The sequence below is a fragment of the Scyliorhinus canicula genome, chromosome 15, assembly GCF_902713615.1.
Source record: "Scyliorhinus canicula chromosome 15, sScyCan1.1, whole genome shotgun sequence".
NCBI classification, from domain to species: Eukaryota; Metazoa; Chordata; class Chondrichthyes; order Carcharhiniformes; family Scyliorhinidae; genus Scyliorhinus; species Scyliorhinus canicula.
In genome coordinates, this window is record NC_052160.1 from 110,841,848 (window position 1) to 110,868,453 (window position 26,606).

The window sequence follows — 26,606 nt, forward strand, 5'->3', positions numbered from 1 at the left end:
GATGGGACATAGGGATGGGACATAGGGATGGGACATAGGGATGGGACATAGGGATGGGGCATAGAGATGGAGCATAGAGATGGGACATAGCGATGGGGCATAGTGATGGAGCATAGAGATGGGGCATAGAGATGGGACATAGAGATGGGACATAGGGATGGGACATAGGGATGGGACATAGGGATGGGACATAGGGATGGGACATAGGGATGGGACATAGGGATAGGACATAGGGATGGGACATAGAGATGGAGCATAGAGATGGGACATAGCGATGGGGCATAGCGATGGAGCATAGAGATGGGGCATAGAGATGGGACATAGGGATGGGACATAGGGATGGGACATAGGGATGGGGCATAGAGATGGAGCATAGGGATGGGACATAGGGATGGGACATAGGGATGGGACATAGGGATGGGACATAGGGATGGGACATAGGGATGGGACATAGGGATGGGGCATAGAGATGGAGCATAGAGATGGAGCATAGAGATGGAGCATAGAGATAGAGCATAGAGATGGAACATAGAGATGGGGCATAGGGATAGGACATAGGGATGGGACATAGAGATGGGACGTAGAGATGTGACGTAGAGATGGGGCATAGAGATGGGGCATAGAGATGGGACATAGGGATGGGACATAGAGATGGAGCATAGAGATAGAGCATAGAGATGGAACATAGAGATGAAGCATAGAGATGGGGCATAGCGATGGGGCTCAGATATGGAGTGGGCTGAGACTATGAAGCAGTCTGAAAACAAGAATGGAAATTTTAAAAAATGAGATAAACCAATGTAGGTCATTGAGAACAGGGTATAGATGTACAGACGGCACAAGGATTAGATACCTCTGATTTTGCTGTTTTTCCTTCAGCCCCTCTGCTGCTCTTTTTGTCCACCCAGAGCTCAGATTTTTCCACCATTGTCCGCAGGCGATCCAAATCAGACTTGATCACTTTATAGTTATCAACGTCTTGAGGTGAAATGAGAAGTTGGACCTAACAGGGAAGAAAAAGAAAGGTATCACTATCACTTCCACCAAGTAAAAGCATTAGTAAAACATGTTCTTTTAGTGGGGAGTTGGGGGGGGGGGGGAGGTCAATAACACCAGAGATGTGATATTGGTATATATCAAACTATTTTTTTTTTCCAATTAAGTAATTTGACATGCTAATATCGTAGTGCAACTGTCAAGCTTCTATTTGTTATGGCAGCAATATTTACATTTGTCCATTTTTCACTAGCGACCCCGTCTTTTTAAAGCTAGTCACTGCACATAACATATAAAAAATGGATTACAGTTCAGGTCCCTGCGTTTGTGGGGGTTTTTCAAAACGTAGAATTGAAGTGAGGAAACAAAAGTCCTTTTGATAAACACAAGCAATGTGATTTGTTTGGTCAAACGCATGGCAGCATTTTATTTAAATCTTCAAAAAAAATTCAAACAAACCATAAAAAGGGGTGAAAGGATTTTTAACGTGTTGGATGTGTTCATTGAGTAGATTAACTGATTGGAAACATTGCAGGAAAACAAACAGTAATTCTGTGCCCACTTGGCAAGTTAGCTGAAAGAATTTCTACTGTAAATATATAATTGCATCGTATTAGTCACAGAATGGGTTCAGGATGGTTTAAATAAATAACTTGAATTCTTAAAATAAGTTAAATGTAAAAGCAATGTCTGATGTAATGCTTTCATGCTTCCAAAGTGGGACTTCGAAGAAGGTTTCAAACAGCCAAATAGCCAGTAGCAATTGTCAAATCCAATTTTCCTTTTTTAACCTGGACACATTATCAAATGCTTGCCTCGATCTAAGGACAAGAACAGACACCGGGTAAGGGGAGTTGGGATCCAAATTTGACTGGGTTGGAGATCTGGAATAACCTTGATTGAGAAATTAGTTTTAAAAGGACACAAAATATATTGATGTTAAGATAACGCCAGCATTAAAGTGCAGTCACATTATGAAACACATGGCTATATCTTTTAGATTGGCATTAATATAGCACCACTGTTCAAATTAAAATTGGCTCAATATTCTTCAGCGCAGGATTGAACAAGCCTTGGGTTCAGTATTGACAAGCAAAGATATTACTGGATTTGGATGTTACTATGAATGGTCTGATATCTGTGTTTCCACGTGAAAAATGTCAGACAGGTTTAGCCACTGATTTGTGGATGGAGTTAAGAAATTGAAGTTAAACAGTTTTGCACGTGTTTTTTTTTTTAAATAAAGGATTATCTGACATTCCAGGTGTTCATTGCAGGCATATTTCCACTTCAGCTGTTTCCTACTCTCCAATTCTTTCAAATGATTTTCTTCAGTCCTTCAGTGTGTTTTCCATTCTTTGGCCCCGTTTTCAAACCCCCCCCACCTGGTTGGTGTGCACTTCTGCAGGTTGGATCATGATGAAGTCATTGGTGCCCCACCTGCAGTCTGATCCCACAATTACCTGGCAGCGCCCTTCTGCTGCCTGAATATCCTGCCTATGAGCGCTAGGGTTGGAAAATCTATGGAATGAGGCCATGCTGTTGAAGTTTACCGAGCCTTCACATCCCCCAGTAAAATGGAAGACATTTTGAATCCCTCTGACTTTCCTCTGCATTAAAAAAAAAGCATACCTCTTTGCTTTATAATCTTGACAATTGGCTACTGGTCAATTTGAAGGAACTGCATCCAAATTGCAAATTTGAAAATTTCTCAAGAAGCTAATTGCTTGCTGTAGTTCCAGTACAAAGGCAAAATCAGATGTTATGTAGTCAATCTTAAATGTTATAAAAACAGAAAATGCTGGACAATCTCAGCAGGTCTGACAGCATCTGTCGAGAGAGAAGGGAGCTAACGTTTCAAGTCTGGGTGACTCTTTGGCAAAGCTGGCAGTCTCTCCATAGATGCTGTCAGGCCTGCTGAGATTGTCCAGTATTTGCCTTTTTTGTTTCAGATTCCAGCATCCGCAGTAATTTGCTTTTACCAACCTGAAATGATAAATCTGTTTCTCTCTCCTCAGATGCTGACAGACCTACTGAGTATTTACCCATCACCCCCAAGCCTGTTGCAGCTATAAGTTTGTTATTTAGCCCATAAGGTTAGGACAGTCCACTCCTCACCTGTTTAAAAGTGCCCAGCAACTCCTGTCTTTGGCTGAAATGTTTGAAAAGAAGCTGCAGAGATCCCGAAACAAGTGGTGGATAATCATGCATTGTCAGATGTACTAGTACTCGCAGAAACAATGTTCCCCCCTCATCATCCACCTCCAGCGGACTGCTGTTTTTGCTGAATAAAAGGAAATGGAGAACATGAACAAAACAAAATCAGAAGCACTAAAACAGTGAGGTAGCTTACAACACTCGCTATTATCCTATCACCAAGATATGAACTATCAGCCACACCCAAGACTTTCATGTGTTATTGCTGGAGACTTGACATGGCTATACAGAGGAGGCATGATGGTTCAGTGGTTGGCACTGCTGCCTCACAGCACCAAGACCCCGGGTTCAATTTCAGCCTTGGGAGACTGTCTGTGGGGAGTTTGCATGTTCTCCCTGTGTACTCCCATCCGGGTGCTCCATTTTCCTCCCACAGTCCAAATGTGTACAGGTTAGGTGGTTGGCCATGCTAAAATTACCCCTTAGTGTCCAAAGAGTTGCAGGTTCACTGGGGTTAGGGGATAGAGCAGGGGAGTGGGTTGAGATGGGGTGCTCTTTCGGAGGTCCGGTACAGACTCGATGGGTCGAATGAATGTAGGGATTTTATGGTTCTATTTACAAGCTTAGCCAAGGAGTATGTGGTGTAGGTCTCAAAATAAAAAGTAATTCAAGGCACTGAAAAAGCAAACAGTGAAAAATCCAGAGACTGACGAGAACAAGCGTCAATTCTGCTGAGTGAAATTTTGGAAGGCTCACATATTTAGTCCAACAACATGCTGGCAATTGTTGAGGTAACATTGAAAGCTCACCCAAGGGGTAACTGGTTTTCCTCAGCAAGGCTGTGTCAATATTTGTTTAGAATATCAATCTTGCACCTAGCCATAGCTATACAGCTGGCTTAAGCTTTCATTTTTAAGTTTAATCCTGGTAGAGCTAAAACTAAAGCAAAGGGCGTACTACACAGCACAAATGGATTCTGAACTAAATCAAGATCAAGATCAAGGTCCAATAATATTGTCAGAGATAGCATTGAGAATGAAAGCCGAAACAGTGTACAATTTAGAATTATGTGCACTCTCTGGGACCAATAAGCAGTACTGTGACTACTATTCTTCAAATGCACTTAAGGTCAGGCAGCAAAATAGAGCCTTTTATGTCTGACATGAAGCATCATCGCTAGGATTGTAAATTTTCTCAGAGCAGGTCGGGAGCCTTAATACAGCTGAATTTGGAATGACATTTGGAAGTGGTTTCGCAAAGCAATGATGCCGTTATTCTTTTTTTTCCATTGAATAGAGCATGAACCCCTCACACGTTAACAAGGCAAGTCTTCTTGCCAGTTTCTTACTTTGCCTTGTTAAAGGGTGCGATTCAATGGCCTCATCCCAACCGACTTGGTGTTGAATCCAGCGAGAGGACTTTCGCGAAATTTGCGACGCTCAACATGTCTTGCGAGTTTCAATGGATCGGGCGAGATGTCGCAATCTAGAGCTCGCTCTCACTGGATCTCAGCCTCACTAGACGTGATCCAGATTTGAATATTTAAATGAGTATAATTACTCATGGAAAGGTCCACCATGAGCGTTAACATCCAGAACTTAATTCAGGCGACCGGGCAAGGAAATACAGCACCATCACACCTAATTACATACCCTTCCTGTCTTCAAGCTCACCACCAGTGAGATCCCTCCCCCTCTAGTAGTATTAAAAGATATATACATTGTCCCCCCCCCCATAGATTTTCAATTCCACCTTCACTTTTACAACTTAAATTGATGCTATTTTGTCCAAAATCTCACCAAATTAATTATCAGGTCACTTACCCAACCACAAACATAAGTTCTGCTTGCTCCCCAATACGATCCAGGTTCACTGTTGTGACTAAGAAGATAAACATAGAGTTCAAAAGTAACATTCCCAATCATTTATGTCAGTGAGATAGACCTTCCCTGTAATTACCAAGCTGCTCGTGGTCGGGTTCAAATTAACTCGATTTGCAGGCACAGAAATTTAGCTTAAATCGTTTCCATTCTGAAGTTTATCGTTTTAATCTTCAGAATCTATAGTACAGTGGGAGTCATTTGGGGGAATGAATACTGCATAATTGATGTTTCCCTTTAAATTTTCTTTGTTATGTGAGTACATTTAAGATTAGTGTGCATTAGTGTGCATTATATAACTGGGTAGCAACACTGCAGTGAGGTCAAGGCATCAATTTTTGGGTTAAATTTTTCAGTGAGGCAAAGGTGGTCACCACAGACCATGGAGTAAGTCTGGCTGAGCAATTTAGTGCTCTTTCTGACAGGAATTTCACCTATCTCGCCGTGCTGTGGTGCTGTAACTGATTACTATGTTCCCAGTTTGAAACAACTGTAATATCGTCAGGTTGTCAAAAGCTGTCTACCTCCACAATTATAACATTATTTTTCAGGGTCAGTTCGGTCTGTAAAATTTTATTAATAACATCACCATTAAAAAGTCCAAAGATGTACAGGTTAGGTTGATTGACCATGCTCAGTAGCCCCTTTGTGTCCAAAAGGACAGGTTGGGTTACGGGGTAGGGTGGGGGCGTGGGCCTAGGTAGGTTGCTGTAGGGGCTTAGTGCTGGCTCGATGGACCGAATGACCCCCTTCTACACTATAGGGATTCTATATAAGCAAAAGCCAGTTACATTTTTTAAAGGGGTCACAAATGGCCAAGTGGGTTGGCGGGGGTGTGCGTATGTTGAAATTCCCATCAAAATCAGTGATTGCTGGCAATGGAGAGGGGGGGGGGGGGGGGGGGGGGGGGGCGGCAGCATTGTGGGCAGGCCCAAAGTATCATCTGTTTTGGAGCTCTAAGTCACAGTCTGTAACTTCAGGATTTCCTGCCATTCTCTGCCCGATATCCTTAAGTTAAGAATATTCTTAAAATGTGTGCAGTTCAGAGGGACAATGATGATGAACCCTGACTGTTCATCATGTGCAACACCCCCACCCCTTAACCCGTTCTGGCCCATGAGTCCCGTCCATCCTGATCATTGAAATTTTGTGACTGTAATTCTATAACCTACAATATGATTGTAAATCCCTTTTGATCTCAAACGTATGCACTTTGTACCTTCAACAAATCTCACCCAGAAATAGTCTTGGACTTCAAACTATCAGATACCAAATAGGTATTGGGACCATCTGTGTTGTGTGGCTTCAGTCACAAAAGTAACCAGTCCAATATTTCTGCTAAGCTGTGCAAATATATGGTCACACAGCAATCTAGAATGCACTACTCTTCTGCAATAAACAGGCCACATGCATTCAATGTTCCCTTTAAGATGCACATGCATGTGTTTGCACACTAATCTTAAATGTACTCACATAACAAAGAAAATTTAAAGGGGAACATCAATTATGCAGTATTCATTCCCCCAAATGACTCCCACTGTACTATAGATTCTGAAGATTAAAATGCATAAATACAAGAATAAATTTTCACCCATAAATTTGGCTCCAGAACCTCTTCCCCATTCCACAAAATGCACATACATCCCAATTGAACTTTTGATGCATATTTCTGGAAAATCAGTGACAAGACATGGCAGCCAAGGATTTTTGTGGACCATTCCCAACAACTGGGAGGCGCAGATCAGGCCAAGGCGAAGGTTGGCAGCAGGTAAGACGGAAGTTATCAAATGCGTTGGGGAAGTCAACAATCACACCGGGAATTGGAGAGAGGCCACAATCAGATGAGGGGCCAATGAGAGGCCAGAAAGTAGAAGATATATTTTTTTAAAGCCGTACAGAATATCAAAACTTGTCAGAGTTACAAAGGGACTTGGAGACAAATCACATCCAAAATAGAGGGGGTAGCATCAAGGAAGAGAGAATGAGGGGAAAACAGTGATAAAAAGGTTAAAAAAAAGCATGCGAGAAGCACTGAGAGGCAGAGAAAGATTAGAGTAGGAAGGAATCAGCAAGAGATGCAGGTCTTTTGCAAAAACAAGACTGGCTATGATCAATGTTACAGCAAATTAACTAGTAGCATTTGAAAAATAATAACAAGTGAAGGTCACAATTCTAACTCTTTTGCCACATCATGTAGTTGTACCGAGATAGAATTTAAATTAAGGCCGATGCATCTGATACCGTAAACATGGGGCGGGATTCTCCCCTACCCGGCGTGACGGGGGGTCCCGGCGTAGGGGAGTGGCGCGAACCACACCGGGGTCGGGCCTCCCCAAAGGTGGGGAATTCTCCGCACCTTTGGGGGCCAGCCCCGCACAGGAGAGGTTGGCACCAGAAGACTGGCGCAAAAAACCGGCGCCAGCGGCAGCGGGGCTGGCCAAAAGGCTTTCGCCGGTCGGCGCATGCGCCGGCGGTGACGTCAGTGGTTTCTCTTCCGCTTCTGCCATGGCGGCCGCGGAGGAGAAAGAGTGCATCCAGGGTACTGGCCTGGAGTCTGAGCAGGGGGCCCCGATCGTGGGCCTGGCCACCGTGGGGGCACCCCCCAGAGTCCAATCGCCCCGCGCCCCCCCCCCCCCCCAGGACCCCAGGGGCCCGGTCGCGCCGCCGATCCCGCCGCCACCAGAGGTGGTTGAAACCTCGGCGGCGGGAGAGGCCTCCAGCGGCGGGACTTCGGCCCATCGCGGCCATATTTCTCAGAGCAAACCATCAAGTTGTTTCTTATATCACTCATGGACAGCAACCAGAGGAAAGCTTGCCTGGCAAATCAATAAGAGGCCTGCTGCATTTTCTTTCAGGAAGTTTTTTTTCCATAGAATTGAATGGGCACAGCACACACTGGGAAGCTCTCCGCAGAGATCAGAGTATTTGAAAACGACTGGACACCTTGCAGAGAACTCAGATTTCAGTCATGCTGAGCGGATGAGTTGGTTCCACACGCATTTCATGTCAAACACTCCTGAGACACAATTATTATCTGTTACCTGTTGACTCCATAAATGGAGTGATGGCGCCATCAGCTGTGCTCTCCGGTATAGGATTGTTGTCAACAAATTCCTTTTTGAAGACTGATAGGAGGTACGAAATTCTGAAGTCTAACCTGACATTAAGGATGAACTGAAAAGTAAAGAGCTTAAATCAATTCAGTGAAGCCTTTTTTTGGTGCTGGGGGAGTGGGGGATGAGAATGTGAATGAGCATTTTCCTCCTCCCTTCGCTATTTTGGATTCCGTAACTTCGGGGAAGTTTTAAATCACTGACTGAATGCTTCACAGATAACCCCTCAACACCAGCTGAGTGTTGCTGGATCGATAGGGTAGATTTTCAGTCTGCGATCGCCATCAGGGAGAAGGGCGATGTGGGAGAAAAATCCAGAGAGAGTCGGGAAACATAATTCTCTCCAGAGAGATCACATATCCCGATCTTCCCTGTCCTTTGCTAGTGCCGTCATGAGGTTCACACGCACAAAGGGCGAGAACCTCATTGTAATACGTTTGAATCAATTTTAATGTTATTAATGGGCCACCCCGCCACATGATCCCCCACTCACTGAATATTCAGACCTTGTCAACGTAATTTCAACAGGTTTGGCAAAATGAGATTCAGTCGAGGGGATCCCTCCAGTGGCACAAAGGTAAGTATGGCCCCCGGGAGAGAGGGACTGGCCCGGGCAATGCCCGTGGCACAGGTCCCTGGCAGTGTCAACCTGGGTCGGTCCCCTGTGAGGAGGGGGTTGGTCCATTACTGTATGGTGTGGGGAAAGCAGACTGTTGAGGGCAGGGGCGAAAACTTGCAGGCACAGCAGGGTAGTGGACACTGAAGGGGGGAACACTGGGTAATACTTCCACAGTGTTGTTGGTGGTGGGAGGGGTGGGGGGAAGAGAGAGACCCCAAAGAGACCACAATAATTGGCCGGGTGGGGGTGGGGAACCCACAATGCCTCTGTGGTGGAGACAGAGCGGCAAGCCCTTTAAAGATGACACCCCCAAACTCTGAGGAGCCGGCTGCCGGCTCTATCAGGTCCCGTCCTGCCAACTCATGTTGTTTCTTTAAAGAGGCTTAAGATCTGGGAAAAAAACTGGTCTGTGCAACTGGAGAGCTACATGCCAGTTTTCAATCTGAGCTTGACACTTTGAAAACAAATGGTACGATTCCACCCATTGACTCTAAAATATCTCGGAGGTTACCGCATTGCCTAGATAGCATAATTTCCTACAGGATAGCACAATATCTCATGTGGTAGCAGTTTGATCCCTTTATTGTACTGAATCATTGCCTTATATATATATAAATTGCTCACAGACAGTTCAAATGCATTATTAGAAAAGCAAAAGTGCCCCTTTCTATCGGGACTTAAGTAAAAAAAGAATTTATTTTTAAAGTGGTCAATGGAAATCTGCAGACCTTTAACACGTTTCCACCCTCGAATAAAATTCCAATTCATTCCAAAGGAAGAACCCATCAAAGAGATGAGTGTTTTTAGGTCAAACTGCCTCATCTTTATAAATGTAAGTAAACCACATTCCAATTATTGCTTTACAATTCCATGGACTCTATCCAGTGTCCCCTCACATCATGAAATTATTCTCTTCATGCTGACCATGGCATGTCAGGGGGCAGCTCCATAGAGAATCCTATGAGACATATACGTTAACACATGTCTTTTTTTGCTTTCATTTCAAGAGGGTGATCTTTGCGCGTTGTTTTAATTTCTGGATTGATCACCAATCAACAGTGCTGGATACGACAGCAATGCAAACAAGTGGACGGATTTCAGCTTTAATCTAAAAGCAAATCACAGTTCTATATTTTTACTGGTTAGTGAAGCTTTCCGTTTCCCTCACATTCAGCGTTGTCTTGGTTATGCAATGGTCAATGTTGGGAGAACTGCAAGCATGTGGACGACTCTATTCTTCAAATGTAAAAGTGGCAATAGATTGGCATTTAAGAGTCACTTAGATCATGATCAGAGACCAAGCCAGGAAAAGGCAACATAACCCAAGGACATAATAGTGTTCTTAAAAATAATTAGAACATATTACAAATAAGAATCAACTCTGACCTATGATTAAAGAATACATTATAATCAGGAAGTTGAAAATAAAGCCATTTCATACCTGTAAAATCTCCAGGATTTTCAGCTTTGTATCCATAACGGTGATGTTTTTACTGTCAGGAATGTCTTTTGGCTTTGTCTGCGGTTCTATGTTTGCAGTGGGACGTTGAACAGGACAAAAGATAGATTGTTTTCTGCTTAGAACCATAGTGGATACTATCTGTCCAACTCCATGGATTGACTTCCTCATACTTTTCCCTAAGATATAGGAAAGAGGTGGTTTTTGGGATTAGCAGGGCTGGAACTGCACAATGTTAGGGAATATCTCAAGGGCAAAGCAACTTGGCCATGTAATCCTTTAATGTACGGACCAGTTTTTTTCTATAGATAGGTGGGTGGGATTTTCTCCCCTCTTCGCAGCGTGTACTGCGGCAGGGAGGTGGCCCACATTGGCTGGCAGCGGGATATTCCACTCCCGCTGCTGTCAGCAGGTTGCCCATTCCTCGCAGCCTCCGCTGCTAGGGAATGACGGGGAGAGTTACCGTTGGAGGGACCGGAAGACCCCGCCAGCGGGAACAGCCAGAAAATCCTGCAGGACCCAAAAGATAATTTGATGCTGAAAATGGCAATTGGAATTGGAGAAAGGTGCAATATCATTAGTTCCATAAATCTATGCACGAGCAAAAAGTATACAAGTTTATCTATAATAAGAGCATTCCTGCAAAAATTACTCATTTGTAACAGCTCATTATCAGGCAATCATTCTTGTGCACAGATTAAATAGATAAACTGCAGGATTCTCCGTCGGTGGAATCCTCCGCTTCGCTGGCGCGCACCCAAACCAGTGGGTTTCCCGGCGGTGTGGACCGGCCATAATGGAAACCCCGTTGGTCAGCTGCGGGAATGGACAATCCCACTGCCGGTGGGGGCGTGCCACGTTGGAAAACAGGGCTGGCGGAATGGAGAATCCCGCTAACTATGGAAGAAACAGGAATATCTGTTCAAACTGTACAACCAACAGAATATGAAGTGCTATTACATACGTAAGATACATAAAATGCCCTACCCTCTGTGGCCTCGGATACACCCCCATCTCTCCTATTTTAATTCGATAGGCATGTCTTTGTAGAGGAGACAAGGGCCAGGATTTTCTGAACTTGCCATGGGGCTAGAAATTCCCGCCCAAAGTCAACAGTTCTTCGTCTGGTCTGCCAAAGTTTGCATCCCGCACGTGACGATTCTGCTATGGGCGGGACCAGAAAATGCCATCCAAAGTGTACTCCCAAACTCTGCACCTCTTCCCAGTAAACTGATCATGAGTTGCCCCAAATGTGTGAAGCATTCACTGAAGCCCAATGAGCAAATGGTTCAGACTTCTTTCAATGAGCGGGTGTAGTAGTCTTGCTTCTCCTACCCACTGTCAAATAGAAGAATCACATCAAAAATTGACCCCATTCTTACTGAGAACATTTCCTGAGTACAAAACTCTTGCACAAAAATACTCACCACCCCCCTCATCGTGCTCCATGGTATCTAAAACGTTGGCATCTTGATTACAATCAATAATCCCAAGGAGTGTCCTGGTCAGTCGCAGAAGCTCACTGAAGCTGTAGAAGCCAAAATAGATCAGATGCCTGGCCAAGCTGACCACCTAGAGTAGAATGCAAATTATGAGGACCAGTAAATTTATAATATCCCACACACAATAAATATTCCACACACAGTAAATATTTCCACACTGAGGGCAGAAGTAGAATCCTTGCCTTGCTGAGTAATTATCCATCTTTTCTGGTAATTGCAACAATTATTATTAATATTGATTTTAGAAAATTCAAAATAAGTAGGTAATCCTGAATGACCTTCAATTTCAGGAGAATCAAACCCTGGTCCGCAAATCCTGGAAAAGCTTTCCTTACACTGCCATTTTGGTTGTGAGAAAAAATATTTTCCCACTCCTTATTTTATTTTCCATTATTGGGAATGTCTGTCAGAAAAGGACTGCTACAGATATGTGAATCTATTTGTTATATATCAAATTAAATTTTTGGGGCACATGCTTTATCAACTTATTTTTGTTAAGCTTGTGTTTTCTGAACCTCTCATTCCCTGATCCTCCCGGTCGCTGCAGGTTCTTCCCCCCCCCCCCCCCCCCCCCCCCCCCCCCCCCACCCCCACCATGACCCTCCAATTGGCAGCCTCTCCCCGTGCGAGACCTTCTGACTTGTGGCCTCACCGCACCGCCCCATCCTCACATCCCCCGGCCTTCCAACCTGTAGCTTCACTCCATTGACCAACCCTCCGACTTGTGTCCTTGCCACATGCTCAACCCGCCCTCCCACCAAACATCCCACACCCTGGCTAACCCTCTCACAAGCTCCCTCACCCTCTCCTGTCCTCCCGTTCAAGATCCAGGTCTGATCCGATCCGGAACTACAGGTTTGTGGAAGTGTGAGTCCCACAGGTGCAGAAGTGCTGAGCTGGGGCTGTTATAATCTATGTTGGTATTTTTTAATGTTCCTACTCATCACTTCCCTCCTCTGAATTTTCGCTGTAAACAAGAGCACTGGAGTTGAGGAAGAGCAGCTTCAACTCTTTTCCAAAAAGCATGGATGGTGCTAAAGCGGAACATTGTTAAATGAGCAATGTTAAGTGGGGACTCAGCAGTGGGAAATCCCCATTACCGGCAAAAGTTAGCCCCGAGTTTCTCCCTCTCTCCCTACTTAAATTAAGGAGTGAAATTTTCAATCCTAAAATGTCCAAATCTATTTAACACCCTGAGGTGGAAACTACTCGATGCCGAAGATTTATCTGTCTTATTTCCCATGATTTCTTCCATTCCATTTTTACTTATAAGTTCTTTTTCCTGCCTTATTTTTGTACCAGGGTATCAGTAGTATTTTCTCTTATTCCCCTACTTTGAAAATAGAAATAACATATTAATTTAAAAAGCCTGCCATTTCTTCAACAACTCTTGTAGCTTTGCCTGCAATTTAATGGACCCACATCCTCCACTACAATCCTCTTCCTCATAATACATTGAAAAACATTTGCCATCGCTCTGATACGCCTGAGTTTTTTTTTGCATTTTCCTTTTTGCAAAATGTTATTTTCTTTGTTTGCTTTTGTTACTTTTCACAATGTTCCAGCCTGCTGTATTTACAATTTTCCTTGCATTTTTGCCATCTTTTGTCCTTTTATCATAGAATCTTAGAATTTACAGGGCAGAAGGAGGCCATTCGGCCCATCGGTCTGCATCGGCCCTTGGAAAGAGCACCCTACTTAACCTCATGCCTCCACCCTACCCCCGTAACCCAGCCTACCCTTTTGGAAAGCTTTGCACTGTCTCTTACTTTGTTGATCGTGATCGTTGAATTACACAAATGCAACCTTTGTCTTTTACAGCAATAATTGGTGTATTGTATGGAATACTTCTTTGAATATTTACCTTTGTTTGTCTGTATGCTTTCCCATTAGCTTTGGCCAGTTCACTGTGGTCAGTTCATTTCAGAGCCCTTCGGAGTTTACCTTAAATTTAAAACCTTTTTTTGCGACTCTCCCTTCTCTCTCAAATCTAGTGTCAAATTCTGTCATATTATCGTCACAATTTGCGAGATATTTTCCCTTTAGCTGATTCGGGTTTGTAACTCATCATAAAATCCAGTTTGTGCCGCTCCCCTGCCAGTTCTAAAGCATATTGCTCCATAAAACTGACAGGGATTCCAGAATCTTATTGCCATTACTGGCTGAGCTGTCCTGCTTCTCCCAGGGCACATAAAAATTAAAATCTCCCATCATAAAGATATTGTTATATTTTTACCAGATCTACATATTTATACATCCCCCCTACACACCCCCTATCCAACCTCACCCCCAACAAACCCTGCACCAGGTTGGCACTGACAGGGTGCCCGGGTGGTACTGCCAGGGTGCTAGGCTGGCAGTGACAAGGTACCTGGGTACTAGGTGGAATGCCAGGGTACTACTTGCCCTGTCCCAATCACCTGGGGCCTCTAATGGACTGCGAGACCCTCGGAGATGCCAACATGCATGGTTCATGCACCCAGCATGGAACCTGGTTATCGTGTCCACTATGTCCTACAGGAAACATACAGTTTACGTAAACCATTCATGTGATGAAAATGGCTGAAAAATAAACTTTACCTCTTAACTAATCATTTACCTTCAATTCAAACGCTGGCCTATCTACTCGGGTGAACATATGGTTTACCCAGTTTATAATATGTTCGTACAGGTGCTGACACCAAAACGCACATGAAAGCTACCATTCAAGACAGTGTTAACCCGTACTGTGCAGATCTTTCGTACGGTAATATGCACCAAGTGTTTGTGTGTGTGTGTAGGACGGGAGGGGGAGGGGGTATTAACTCAAACGGGGTGGGGGTTGGATTAACTCAAACCAAAAGCAGAATAAAGATAAAGGAGGTGACCAAAGGGATTGGTGAAAAAATGGACTTTGAAGAGATTTTTGACGATGGTGAAAGACAGAGCAGGACAAAAAGTTTCAAGGAGTGAATTCCAGAGAAGACTGAGGGAGGAAGGCACGGCTTTTGTCCAGTATTTCTAACCAGATACTAATGAGGACCTCCAGTCATAAAAATGGCAGTTGAAATGCTGAGCATTCGATGAAAGGATGTGGGTTGTGGATCTTGTAGTCACACTGAGATGAGACGTACCTGTTGTAGAAAATCAGTGAAAAACAGATGCCTTTGTTGCAAGTATGATTTGATCATATAGCTACCAAACCTGATAAAACATCTATCTGTGTTTACCAGGCTGTCAAAATAATGTCAGACGAAGTGAGAATTTAAAATAACTGTAAGGAAGCCAGCACAAAAAAAAAATTACCTCGTATGTGAGCTTATTCTTTTCCTCATTGGAAAATGGAAGAGCATCGTTCACTACGTTATTGAGATAATCTTCCATAAACTCCATTGTGTGGGCAAATGTGTTTTTCTTGTCATCCCGTAAGTCATTCAAATTGGAATCATAACTGCAAACGAAAATTAAATAACTGTCACGTTTTCTCCCAGCATTAATCCTCTTCAATAATTGAGTTTCACTATCTGGGGGCGGGATTCTCCATTTCACCAGCTGACTGCTTCTCGGCCGTGCGCTGTTCGCTGCCGGCACGATTCTATCTTCCCATTGCCTGTCAATGGGATTTCCCATTGAAGCCATCCCACGCTGCCCGGAAACCCATGGATGGGGGTGCGCTGCCGGCAGGTATAGAGAATACCCGCATCTAGAGAATTCCGGCCCTGTTATAAGATAGCCAGAGAGGGGCTTTACAAGGTGAGGTCAGCTTACCTTGTCAGCTGACAGGGAATGTTTTATAAAAATAAAATACTGGAAAAATAATGGGAAGTTAATGATGCACGTCGCTATTAACCTGCAAATGGACCCACAGGTTCAGGGATTAGAAATATGACGTGAGCTACAAATCTCCGGAACTTGCTTCTCAGGTATTCACTTTGTGCAACAGCATCTCGGCCGGGATTCTCCGCCGGCGTGATTCTCCGTTGTGCCGGCGCCCGGGGTTTGCCCAACGGAATGGGGCTGCCCCACAATGGGAAACCCGATTGACCGGCTGGCGGAGATTCCCGCCGGCTGGTCAGGGGAGGGATGTGGCACGGCGAGGTGCAGATTCCCGGCCCTTGTCTTTAGCTTTGCTGTTCTTAAAATCTTGCTGCATTTGCAATTTAATTTCTCATTCAAGTTGGTGCAATAAATTAATCTGGTAATTAATAGCTAAGTACCCTTTGAAAAATGCGATGATTATGAATGCAATGCCAATCAACTTCTGTGGTCAATTAAAGGTGAACAATTGAAAGTGTCGAGTCTCAGTCTCTCAGATGGTGAATCCCTTAGAGATTCTAAAAATGAATTTTTTTATACTTTTCCTTCCTGATTTTTTTCTTCCTCCCTTAATCCCAATCTCTTCCCACCTCCTTTCATTTCTTTTTCTGGACTGGCTTTGAATTTAATTAATCTCAGTTCCTTCACTTTCATTCCTCTTTCTTTCTCAATCCTTCTCTCTCATTGTTTAAAGGGTACATTATTGGTCCCACTGTTTAGTAAGGTCCTAGATGCCATGCCACCCTTGCCACAGCGTAAGACCATAAGACAGAGGAGCAAAATTAGACCATTCGGCCCATCAAGTCTGCTCCACCATTCAATCATGGCTGATAGGTTCTCGACCCCATTCTCCTGCCTTCTCCCCATAACCCATGCAATTATCAGTTCACATTTTCAGCAAATTACAGAAAAAAGGGTTGATCTTAAGGGTTTAGGGAAATGCCCAATTTACAACATAATTTCTCTCACAAGCTTCAGCGCACAATAATACGTTACGACCATGCTGGGTTATACCTTATGACTCCCTCTGGATTGCACAATTCATTTTCTTAAATTGTTCTATCGAAATGGTATCTCGTACAGTCTTGTACATAGAGCCATAAGTAAGCCCATTGAGATAAATTAAAATCGTCTTACTCTTTGATTGTAATTGTTGTAGGTATTTCAGTCCATAGGCGAGCAAATTTCACTGGTGTTACCAGTTCCTGGGGATCTCGGTCTACATGGACATGCAACATTAGATTGCAGAATGAAGCCCGTATATCAAATGGCAATGTTTCATCTGCCATGCACAGAAATATCAAATCCACACTCAGTTGCTTGGAAATCTCATCAATTGCCAAATATTGACGATCCAGACAGATCCTTGCAAAGAGCTTCAGCTGATACCTAAAACATAAACATTGAGACACATTAAAATATACTTTAGAAACATTCCTTTGTGCCACCGACGGCTTTTAGCCTGAACTTTAGAGGACCTCTTCCACTGCAATTTTTCCACTTTCCACCCCAGCCATTTTGCAGTCCGTGTGTGATACTGTCAATCATTGTTGAATTGGAGGTAGCTTTGTACTGAGGGCCATCTCCACTCGGAATTTAATTGAGACCATCCAAACAGAAGCTTTATTTTCTGTGCAACTGCAGTAGATAACAGCTTTAGATCGATACAATCAAACTATCTCATTAAGTGAACTGTATAAATCCACACAGTATGAAAACAAGAGACAAAACAATCAGCAAATAGATGACTGGGTGTTGTGTGGAAGAAAGATTTTGTTACGAATGTTGGATGTTACAAGAGTTATGTTTTAAGCTGTCTCCTTTAATTCAAGCTAAAGTTTATGGAAGGCAATGTGACCTTCTACAATTGTTTTTCCTGCGGCCTGGCTGTTAACCCTCCCACTCACCGCCTCGCTCCCAATTGGCATCTCTCTTCTGCTCATCTCTCTCCCACTGTCCAATCCTCTAATTCGCAGCAACAAAACAAAATCAGAAAATACAGGACAATCACAGCAGGTCTTACAGCGTCTGTGGAGAGAGAAGGGAGCTAACGTTTTGGGTCTGGGTGACTCTTTGTCAAAGATGGAGAGAACTGGAAATAGGGTCAGATTTATACTTTAGTGGGGAGGGCGTGAAGTGGTGGGGCTGAAAAAGGGGTCAGATGTCGTGGACAGAAAGACAAAAGGAATGTAAATTGGGGCGATTGAGGTTAAGAAGGGTGCTGATAGTGGCAATAAAGAGATTTGAATGTGTGAATGGCAAATAATGGTGAACAGTTGTCAAAGGGCAACTGGCAACAGGGAACGGATGGCCCAAGTAGGGTGGGAGTGAGGGGGACAATGGTGAGGTTAAAACAGATAGTTGGAAGAAATTAAGATAAATTGATAGAAGTAAAAATGGGGTGAAGGTGGAGGAAAGAGTTCACAGTCTGAATTTGTTGAGCTCAATGTTAAGTCTTGAAGGCTGTAACTTGCCTAATCGGAAGATGAGATGCTGTTTCTCCAATTTGCACTGGGCCTCACTGGAATATTGCAGCAGGCCAAGGATGGACATGTGGACCATGGTGAGATTTGAACCTGGAACCCCAGAAGCATTGCTCTAGGTTTGTGGTTTACCAAATTCAGTGACATATACAACTAGGCCGCAGGAATAAAGGTAGAAGCAGGAAGAGGAGGGTTGGGGAAGGGGCAGTTAATTGGCTACTTAAGGGCCTCACCGAGGGCGAGCGAGCTGCCTCGGCCTCGCGTTCCCCCCATAAAATCGTGGACAGGTTGGAGGTCAGTGAGAGAGCGGTGGAAACTTACCCGTGGAATTTTACAGGCCTCTCTGTAATCCACTGATAAGGAACATAACATTCTGCATCTGGTATAAACCAGGACATGTAGCAGTATGAACAGAAAATTGATTGATGAACAGGAAACAGAGAGTTTGGGTAATTAAATGTGGTTGGGTCTTGAAGAGCATCCCAAAAGTCAATGCTGTACCTACTAGCATTCTTGATGTGGAAATGCCAGCATTGGACTGGGGTGAGCACAGTAAGAAGTCTTACAACACCAGGTTAAAGTCCAACAGGTTTGTTTCAAACACGAGCTTTCGGAGCACTGCTCCTTCCTCAGGTGAATGGAGAGGTATGTTCCAGAAACGTTTATATAGACAAAGTCAGAGATGCCAGACAATGCTTGGAATGCGAGCATTTGCGGATAATCAATTCATTACAGATCCAGAGATAGGGGGTGAGCCCAGGTTAAAGAGGTGTGAATTGTCTCAAACCAGGACAGTTGGTAGGATTTTGCAAGTCCAGGCCAGATGATGGGGGGTGAATGTAATGCAACATGAATCCAAGATCCCGGTTGAGGCCGGGATTCTTAGCATATAAGGATGACTGAGCTACTGGGAACTCTTACCTCAAAATTTGCTAATGACAGAAGAGTAGGTTTGGTAAGTGGCGAGCAAAATATTCAAGAAGTTTTGGGCAAGTTAGGAGAATGGGCACACAGCAGGTCAGAACAATTTTCAATGGATAAGTAAAATTGATATATCTGGGAGACAAAAAAAGAATGGGACTACATGTAAACTGAAAACACAGTAAAGGGCGTGCATGAAGATTCCAAAATAGAATTCCCTACAAGTGCAAAAAAAGGTGGATAAAAATAAAAGGAGAATTCAGTGTTAGGTTATGAATATGGGCATGGAGTGCAAGAGTGGGTCATTGTTAAACTACTGAATGCAGTTTTGCCTGTCCCTGTATAGAGTCAACATTAAAGTCATATACAGGATACAGCACTGATTCACAAGGGCGATCTCAGTAACGAGAATCTAGAGCAGGGGTGGGCAAACTACGGCCCGCGGGCCGCATGCGGCCCGCCAAAGGTATTTCTGCGGCCCACCAAGTCATTAAAAAAAAAAAAAATTTTTGAAAATTTTTTTTTTTTTTTTTTAATTTTTTTTAAAGGTTAATGGGTGGGGGGCTGTTGGGTTACTTACTGGTATAGGGTGGATACGTTGACTTGAGTAGGGTGATCATTGCTTGGCACAAAGTCGAGGGCCGAAGGGCCTGTTCTGTGCTGTACTGTTCTATGTTCTATATGAGGCGCCCAGAATCATAACCGGGTGAAGTAATTATTTTACTTAATATACTATGCGGCCCTTTGTGAATTGTGAATTTCTGAATGCGGCCCTTGCACGGAAAAGTTTGCCCACCCCTGATCTAGAGTTATAAAGAAACACTTATTGTATTGAGTTATTTAATTGGAGAAAGTTAACTGGAAATTGAACAGGTAATTGCCAGAGGAACTGGATGACTGATAGACTCTGGGCGCGATTTAACTAAATGAAAACAAAGTCCCATATTGAGCATGTTTAGCTGCATGTTTCCCGGCACTCTCAGCACCGAGAAACACACTTTATAAAGGCACTCGCATTAGATAGGGGGCCTTAGCGAGGAACCCATAGCAGAGGCCCACACAGCCCCGTTTTGTGCACTAAGGAGCTCCGCTTGCTGGAGTTCCTCAGTGTAGCGAGAGATCAAGACTTCACTTTTAAGTGGCATCCCAATTTCTGGAGCCACAAAGCAATCCCCGACCACCCCCAAACCCCAATGCACTATGGGAGAGTCTGCCCCCCCATCCCCCACAACACCCACATAGGCCACACCCTGGCCGAATCCCGACAACACTAAAAATGCCAGCTTGGCACCCTGGCAATGTCAGGATGGCAGTGCCAGGGTACCACCCTGCTCAAAGGGCATGTATCTGGGGGCCTACAATCCTGTGGGAGACTCCCACATGTGCCATTCCATCTGGTCCCCATTTTGTGGAGACCTGTACTGAATAGCATTCACCCAAGGTCTCCAAGGCAAAGGAGATAAACCTCAAGCCTCAGGAATCTGCACATTAAAGTGAGACTAGCTATCTTGCTTTCATATGCAGATTTGCCAAAATGGGCATGATTTGCATCGCAACGTCTCGTGAGATTGTGTTAGATCTCGCTAGGTAATGCGAGCTGGGTAGATTCCAGGGGCGGTGTCTCCCGGCTTCTATCGGCCACCCGCTTTTCAGGCGCAGCATGGCTGTAAAACCGCGCCCTCTTGCAGCTTTCCAGGAAATTGGATAAATATTTGAAACAGAAGAGACAAAGTTATGGAGAAGGAGGACACATGGATTAGTTTTGAATTGTGCCAGCGAAGAGCCAACGCGGACATGTTGAAACAATGGATTCCTTCAATGTTCTTTGATGAGTGGGTACAATAAAGTGGCGATAACAGTACTAGACTAGCAAGCCTGTGTCATGTATTCATGGTTACTGTACAAAACTGTTATATTGAATTCAATAAATTTGGCGACTTAGGGGCTGGCAGCAGATAAAGTGATCTTGAAAGCTGCTAGGTTATACTGACAAACAACTAATACCCTTTACAAAACAAATGCCATTTAAGGAAGGGAATCTGTGACTCAGGCCAACATAAAATGGTCGACAAGTAAAGCCCTCTCCTGTATCCTTAAAAATATTCAATTCAGTGATTTAGGGATGGGCAATGAAAGAAGCATTCCAGTGTCGATGAAATCCTGAGAACAAAAAAACCACTGGCGTTGGAAATAACAGTTTTACAAAACTAAAAATATCTAATACTGACAACAGCAATAATAGCTGCAATAATGAAGATGTTGATAAAGCAATATAAACAAAATAAATCCAACATTTAAGTTTAAAAAATGCATTTTCACTAAGGTTCCTTCGGCAGCACATTCCAAAACCACACCCACTACCAACTAGAAGGATAAGAGCAGCAGATACCTGAGAAACCCACCACCTGGAGGTTCCCCTCCAAGTCATTCACCATCCTGACTTGGAAATGTATCGCCGTTCCTTTACTGCCGCTGGGGCAAAATCCCTCTCTTACAGCACTGTGGGTGTATCTACACCTCAGGGACTGCAGCGGTTCAAAGAAGGCAGCTCACCACCACCTTCTCAAGGGCAACTAGGGATGGGCAATAAATGCTGGCCTAACCAGTGACGCCCACATCCCATAAATGAAGTAAATGATTTACCTTTGAGATGCCTACTCCCACCAGTCAGGTACCCATGCCCTTCAGGAGGGCAAACACTGGCATAAAGATCTATTCTAGCATTAAATAAAATCTGTAGACATAAAGAGGCTTGCTCTGGTCACCAGCACAGCTTCCAAAAAGGCAACTTTCGGCTTTGCTGCAAAACCACCCTCAGACCACCCTCACAAAAATCTAATGATTACATCAAATGTTTGTAAGTCTATTTATTAACAAGTTGCTTCTTCTGAATGTAACTTAATAAAAAAAGTGTATTATTTTAATGAATGATTTGTTAATTACCTGTAATAAGTCAAGATATTTTCATCATGAACGTTGCCAGCTCTGGCCTCTTGAGCTAACTGTCTGATGCTCTTCTCCTGGACTTCATTGATTTTGTCTGTCCAGATCAACCAAACTTCCTCTTCAAAGTACTCCATACTCATGTACTCCGGTGATTGAGACATCTCCTTCACTGGCCTCAGCCTATAAAGAAAATACAGATGAGCATTTAACTTCTCCTGCAAAAATGCAGGAACTTGCAATGGCACCCATATTCCACCTTATATCCTCAGGAAGTGCAAAAATGCTTTACACTGACGATGAGTTTCTGTTGTTATGTAGGAATGCATAGTCATGTTTGGACTCAACAAGGTCCCACAAAGAGTAAACAAATGAACAACCAGATAATCAATTTAGGAAATGTTACTTTAGGCAGGAATATTGGTCAGGACACCAAGAGAACTGATTGTTCATCTTTGAACGGGACATATCCACCTGAGTAAGAAGGTAAGTCCTTAATCTGGTGTTTTGTATCAACATTGGTCCAATTTACAATTCGGCATGAAATCTTCCTTTCATTTGTAAGGTACCATGCTCACTCTGTGAAAAAATGTTTTAACTAAACAGTGCTACGTCCAATTGTGGATAACATGGGGTGATTTTGACCTATCTCTCTCTCTGTCCGGGAGAAAGTCGGCATGGGCTCAAAATCTGGAGAAGAGAAAAACGGATTCTCTCTGGTGTGATTGGCTTTTGGAATCTCCCCCCCCCCGCCTCTCACCAGCGGAGTGGTGTGAATAGCGCAGTGTGACCCCGGGAACCTCATTTTAATACACCAGCATGTCATTGAGGGCACTCTCTCCAGACCTTCCCAGCCTCATACAATCTGCCGGCGATGACTGTTGGAGGGGGTTGGGGTAAGGAGGAGGGGGGAGATCTGCCAGGGATGACTGTCAGTGGGGATGGTGGTGGTGGGGGATCTGCTGGCAATGACTGTCGGAAGCGGGGGGGGGGGAACCTGCCGGGGATGACCGTCGGAGGGGTTGGGGGGGGGGGGAGGAGGGGGTGAGAGAAAATCTGCCGGCAATGACTGTCGGAGGGGGTGAGGGTAACTGCCGGGGATGACTGTCAGAGAGGGTGGGGGGGGGATCTGCCGCCGATAACTGTCGGAGGGGGTGGGGGGGGGATCTGCCGGCGATGACTGTCGGAGGGGGTGAGGGTATCTGCCGGGGATGACTGTCAGAGAGGGTGGGGGGGGGGGGATCTGCCGCCGATGACTGTCGGAGGGGGTGAGGGTAACTGCCGGGGATGACTGTCAGAGAGGGTGAGGGGGGGGGGATCTGCCGCCGATGACTGTCGGAGGGGGGGGGGGGGATCTGCCGCCGATGACTGTCGGAGGGGGTGAGGGTATCTGCCGGGGATGACTGTCAGAGAGGGTGGGGGGGGGGGGGATCTGCCGCCGATGACTGTCGGAGGGGGTGGGGGGGGATCTGCTGGTGATGACCGTCACGGAGGGGGGGGGGCAAGAGTCAGAGCCCTGAGACCACCGAGGTGTGGCCTGGGTACTGCCCTTTGGTTGCAGTGTCGGTTGGGGCACCCTTTAAAGGTCGCGGCTCGATCTGCTTTAATCCAGTTCCCAGCTCTAAGAGTCCCCGCCTCGCCAGCGTGATGACGTTAACATCACTTTTTTTTTCTAATAGGCTCGAGATTCCATGAAAAATCTGACCAATGGATTCACTATGTTTTTCTTTCCGGGATTGACACTTTGCCATTTTTTGGTAAGAATCCACCCAATAGATTCATCAACAATCTAACATTCCATTTATAATAGGGCGACCCGTCGGCACAGTGGTTAGCACTGATGTCTTACAGCGCCAGTAACCCGGGTTCAATTGCGGCATTGGGTGACTGTCTGTGTGGAGTTTGCATTTTCTCCCTGTTTCTGCGTGGGTTTCCTCCGAGTGCTCCGGTTTCCTCCCACAGTCCAAAGATGGACAGGTTCGGTGGATTGGCCATGCTGAAATGCAGCTTAGTGTCCAAAGGTTAGGTGGGGTAGTGGATAAGTGGACTTAAGATAGGGTGCTCTTTCAAAGGGTTGGTGCAGACATGATGGGCCAAATGGCCTCCTTCTGCACTGTCGGGATGCAGTGATTGTATTCTATTCTATAATGTTCTAATGTGCACCTCACTATTAGTCACAGAAAATGATCTGTTGCAGGCTTTTAATGCAAAGCTTGAGATGCTTCCTGTTAATTGTCAGCAGTACCTCACAATATAATCTGCCAATAATGCACAAGATTGGTCAGCTATGCCAAGACAATGAAGATGTAGAACTGCAAATTGGAAGTGAGACAAGCTTTGCTAGGCATTGATTGCTAACCAGAATTTCAGAACAATTTGTATTTGTCAACCAGAGAGCATTGTGCAGTCTCAAGCTATTATGCTCTGTGCAGTGTAGATGAATGCGAGTCCTGATAGTAGCGAAGCAGGAGAAAAAGACTGTGAGAGAATTGATACTGCTGCTTTATGTAGGATTTACATCCATCTCTCTTACACCTGGGCTTCAGAAAACTAGGCAGATCTCCATCTGCTGATGTTTAGCCTGGAACATCGTTAAGCTACTTAACTTGAAGCACAAAAATGAGTCTAGAAAAACATGTCAATTTTGTACAAAACCTCTAGGCCTGCAATTTTCAATTCAATGTTTTAACAAAATGTGCCAATTGTGACATTGCAGTGGAGCTCTACATATTGTTGAATTACATCAGTGTCCAATTTAATCCAACCCCTCCCCCCCGAGGCGGAAGAATTCAGGACTGAGGTGACCTTGAAGACCACCGGGAGCAGATATCCGCTTCCTACACATGATGCCAAGTTCGCAAAGATGACACAGAAGCTGCACCATCCCCTCATTGAGGCGGAGCCTCCTGTGGCACACGCTGTCCGTCATGTGTATGAAAGACCAGCGACACTTGACCAACTTGGGCCATCACCCACCTCCCTTCTGGGTCCATCCCTGACCTGATGGGCAGCCCGATGCTCAGGCCCTGCACTTGGGTTGTCGCCTCAAACCTCTGTCGACCCTGCTGCTGCCTTTTCCGGTGCCTGGCCTGCCAGCAGAATCACGAGGGCAGCTTCCATGGCTCCAATATATCATCCATGCTTGTTACATTACAGGGGTGTAATATATATGCTACTCATTTGTCTTGCCGAGTTATACTTAACTTGATGATAAACGGTCAAAATCTTCCAGTTGGTGACAAATTATTTATTGAGTAACAAAATAATATACTTGTGAGTTCTTTACTTTGATACTTTGACTAGTAGTAGAATTAACTAAACAATGAATATAATACACTGCACTCTGAGCTGGTCACACTTCTATCCTATAGCTCCAACACACACGAAGAGAAGAAGGGAAGAGCTTAAGCTTGCTTATGTAGTCCCTGTTAGTGTTGCCATCTAGTGATCATCTGACTGTACTGACTGCACATTAACTAATCATGTATTTACATACACAGAGATCACGACAATATCTATGAGGAATTGGAGAGCGTGTGAGTTGACAACCAGCGGTGTCTTCCACCCCGGCACCCTCCATTCCACCATTGCTAAACCCCCACCTACCCACACACCCTGCCATCCGGCGTGCCCTGCCCATGCACCCCCAGCCGCAGTGGGACCCCTTGGTCACCGGACCCCACTCCCTATACCCCAGCCACCTGCATGTAACGTTACCTGAACCAGGCGCTGGTCCCCCCCGGTGCACACACCCACCCTTTTGGGCAGATTTGTTCCCGGTGCTAGGGCCCAGTCCCTGAGTGTTCGGATGTTGGCTACTGCATCAGTGGTGTTGCCTTCTGCACTGTTCAGGCACAGTGTCCAGGTATCACGGTTTGATTGGGATGCTGGGCAATAACTCCCAAATGCTACATGGCATGCCTACCCATTGCTCACTTAACTATAATTGCCAATTCTCAAATAGCAATCGCCTTCAGCTACACGGCCAGGGGCCTCCACAGTCAGTGGGAGTTATGGGTGATCGATGAGGCAGTCAGGCAGGGGCCGGGGATGCTACCGGAATGGGAACACACAATCCAGGTGGTGGCATGGTGGACCTGCGTGCACTGCCAGCTTCACGTTTTTAAAAAGGAGCACTGATCGGCACTCGCGTGACCACTTGTTGGGGAGACGGTTAGATCACGGGAGGCTGTTAGATTAAGGGTCGCTCTCGTTAAATGTATGGCAATTGGCTTTAAGCCGTGATTATTGGTATCTCTCCACGCTATGGCAGGTTCCTGATTTCATCAATGGTAACGGGCCATTTAGATCGCAAACCAAACGGAGCCCAGCACGGTTCTCGTTTTTGGCCTCTCCCGTGATCTAAGGCGTCATCATATTCTCGCGTAAGCTCAACATGGCCATTAAATCATGCCCTGTGTGTCTGTGAGTGAGTGTTTGTGTATGGGGCTGAGTGTGTGTGTGTGTTTGTATGAGCGAGGGTGTGTGTGTATGAGTGAGTGAAGTTTGTGTGTATGAACGAGAGAGTGGATGAGAGTGAGTGACTAAGTACCCTGCAACTGAGAGTGAACAAGGAAAACAATCAGACTCTCTCATACTCTAATGGTCATTTTTATTAATTGCTCATTTTTAAATTATTTATTTATTGCTTTGATGCTGCTTTAATTTTGCTCAGGAAGTTGTTTTTTTTATCTATACACCTGAACATTCTATTGAAATTCATGGTTAATGTCCCGCT

At 44.8% G+C, this 26,606-nt stretch overlaps 1 protein-coding gene across 2 annotated transcripts in view; it reads right to left on the minus strand.

Moving 5' to 3' along the window:
- itpr3 (inositol 1,4,5-trisphosphate receptor, type 3) overlaps nt 1-26,606 on the minus strand; it is a 330,370-nt gene that overhangs the window by 117,817 nt on the left and 185,947 nt on the right. For both annotated transcript variants that reach the window (XM_038820893.1, XM_038820892.1), the window contains exons 18-26: nt 21,869-22,051; nt 16,659-16,910; nt 15,012-15,156; nt 11,652-11,796; nt 10,207-10,403; nt 8,075-8,207; nt 4,977-5,034; nt 3,115-3,280; nt 854-1,003 (exon numbers count right to left, since the gene is read on the minus strand). In XM_038820893.1, coding sequence (XP_038676821.1) covers nt 854-1,003; nt 3,115-3,280; nt 4,977-5,034; nt 8,075-8,207; nt 10,207-10,403; nt 11,652-11,796; nt 15,012-15,156; nt 16,659-16,910; nt 21,869-22,051 — 1,429 coding nt within the window. The remainder of the gene's footprint in view (nt 1-853; nt 1,004-3,114; nt 3,281-4,976; nt 5,035-8,074; nt 8,208-10,206; nt 10,404-11,651; nt 11,797-15,011; nt 15,157-16,658; nt 16,911-21,868; nt 22,052-26,606) is intronic.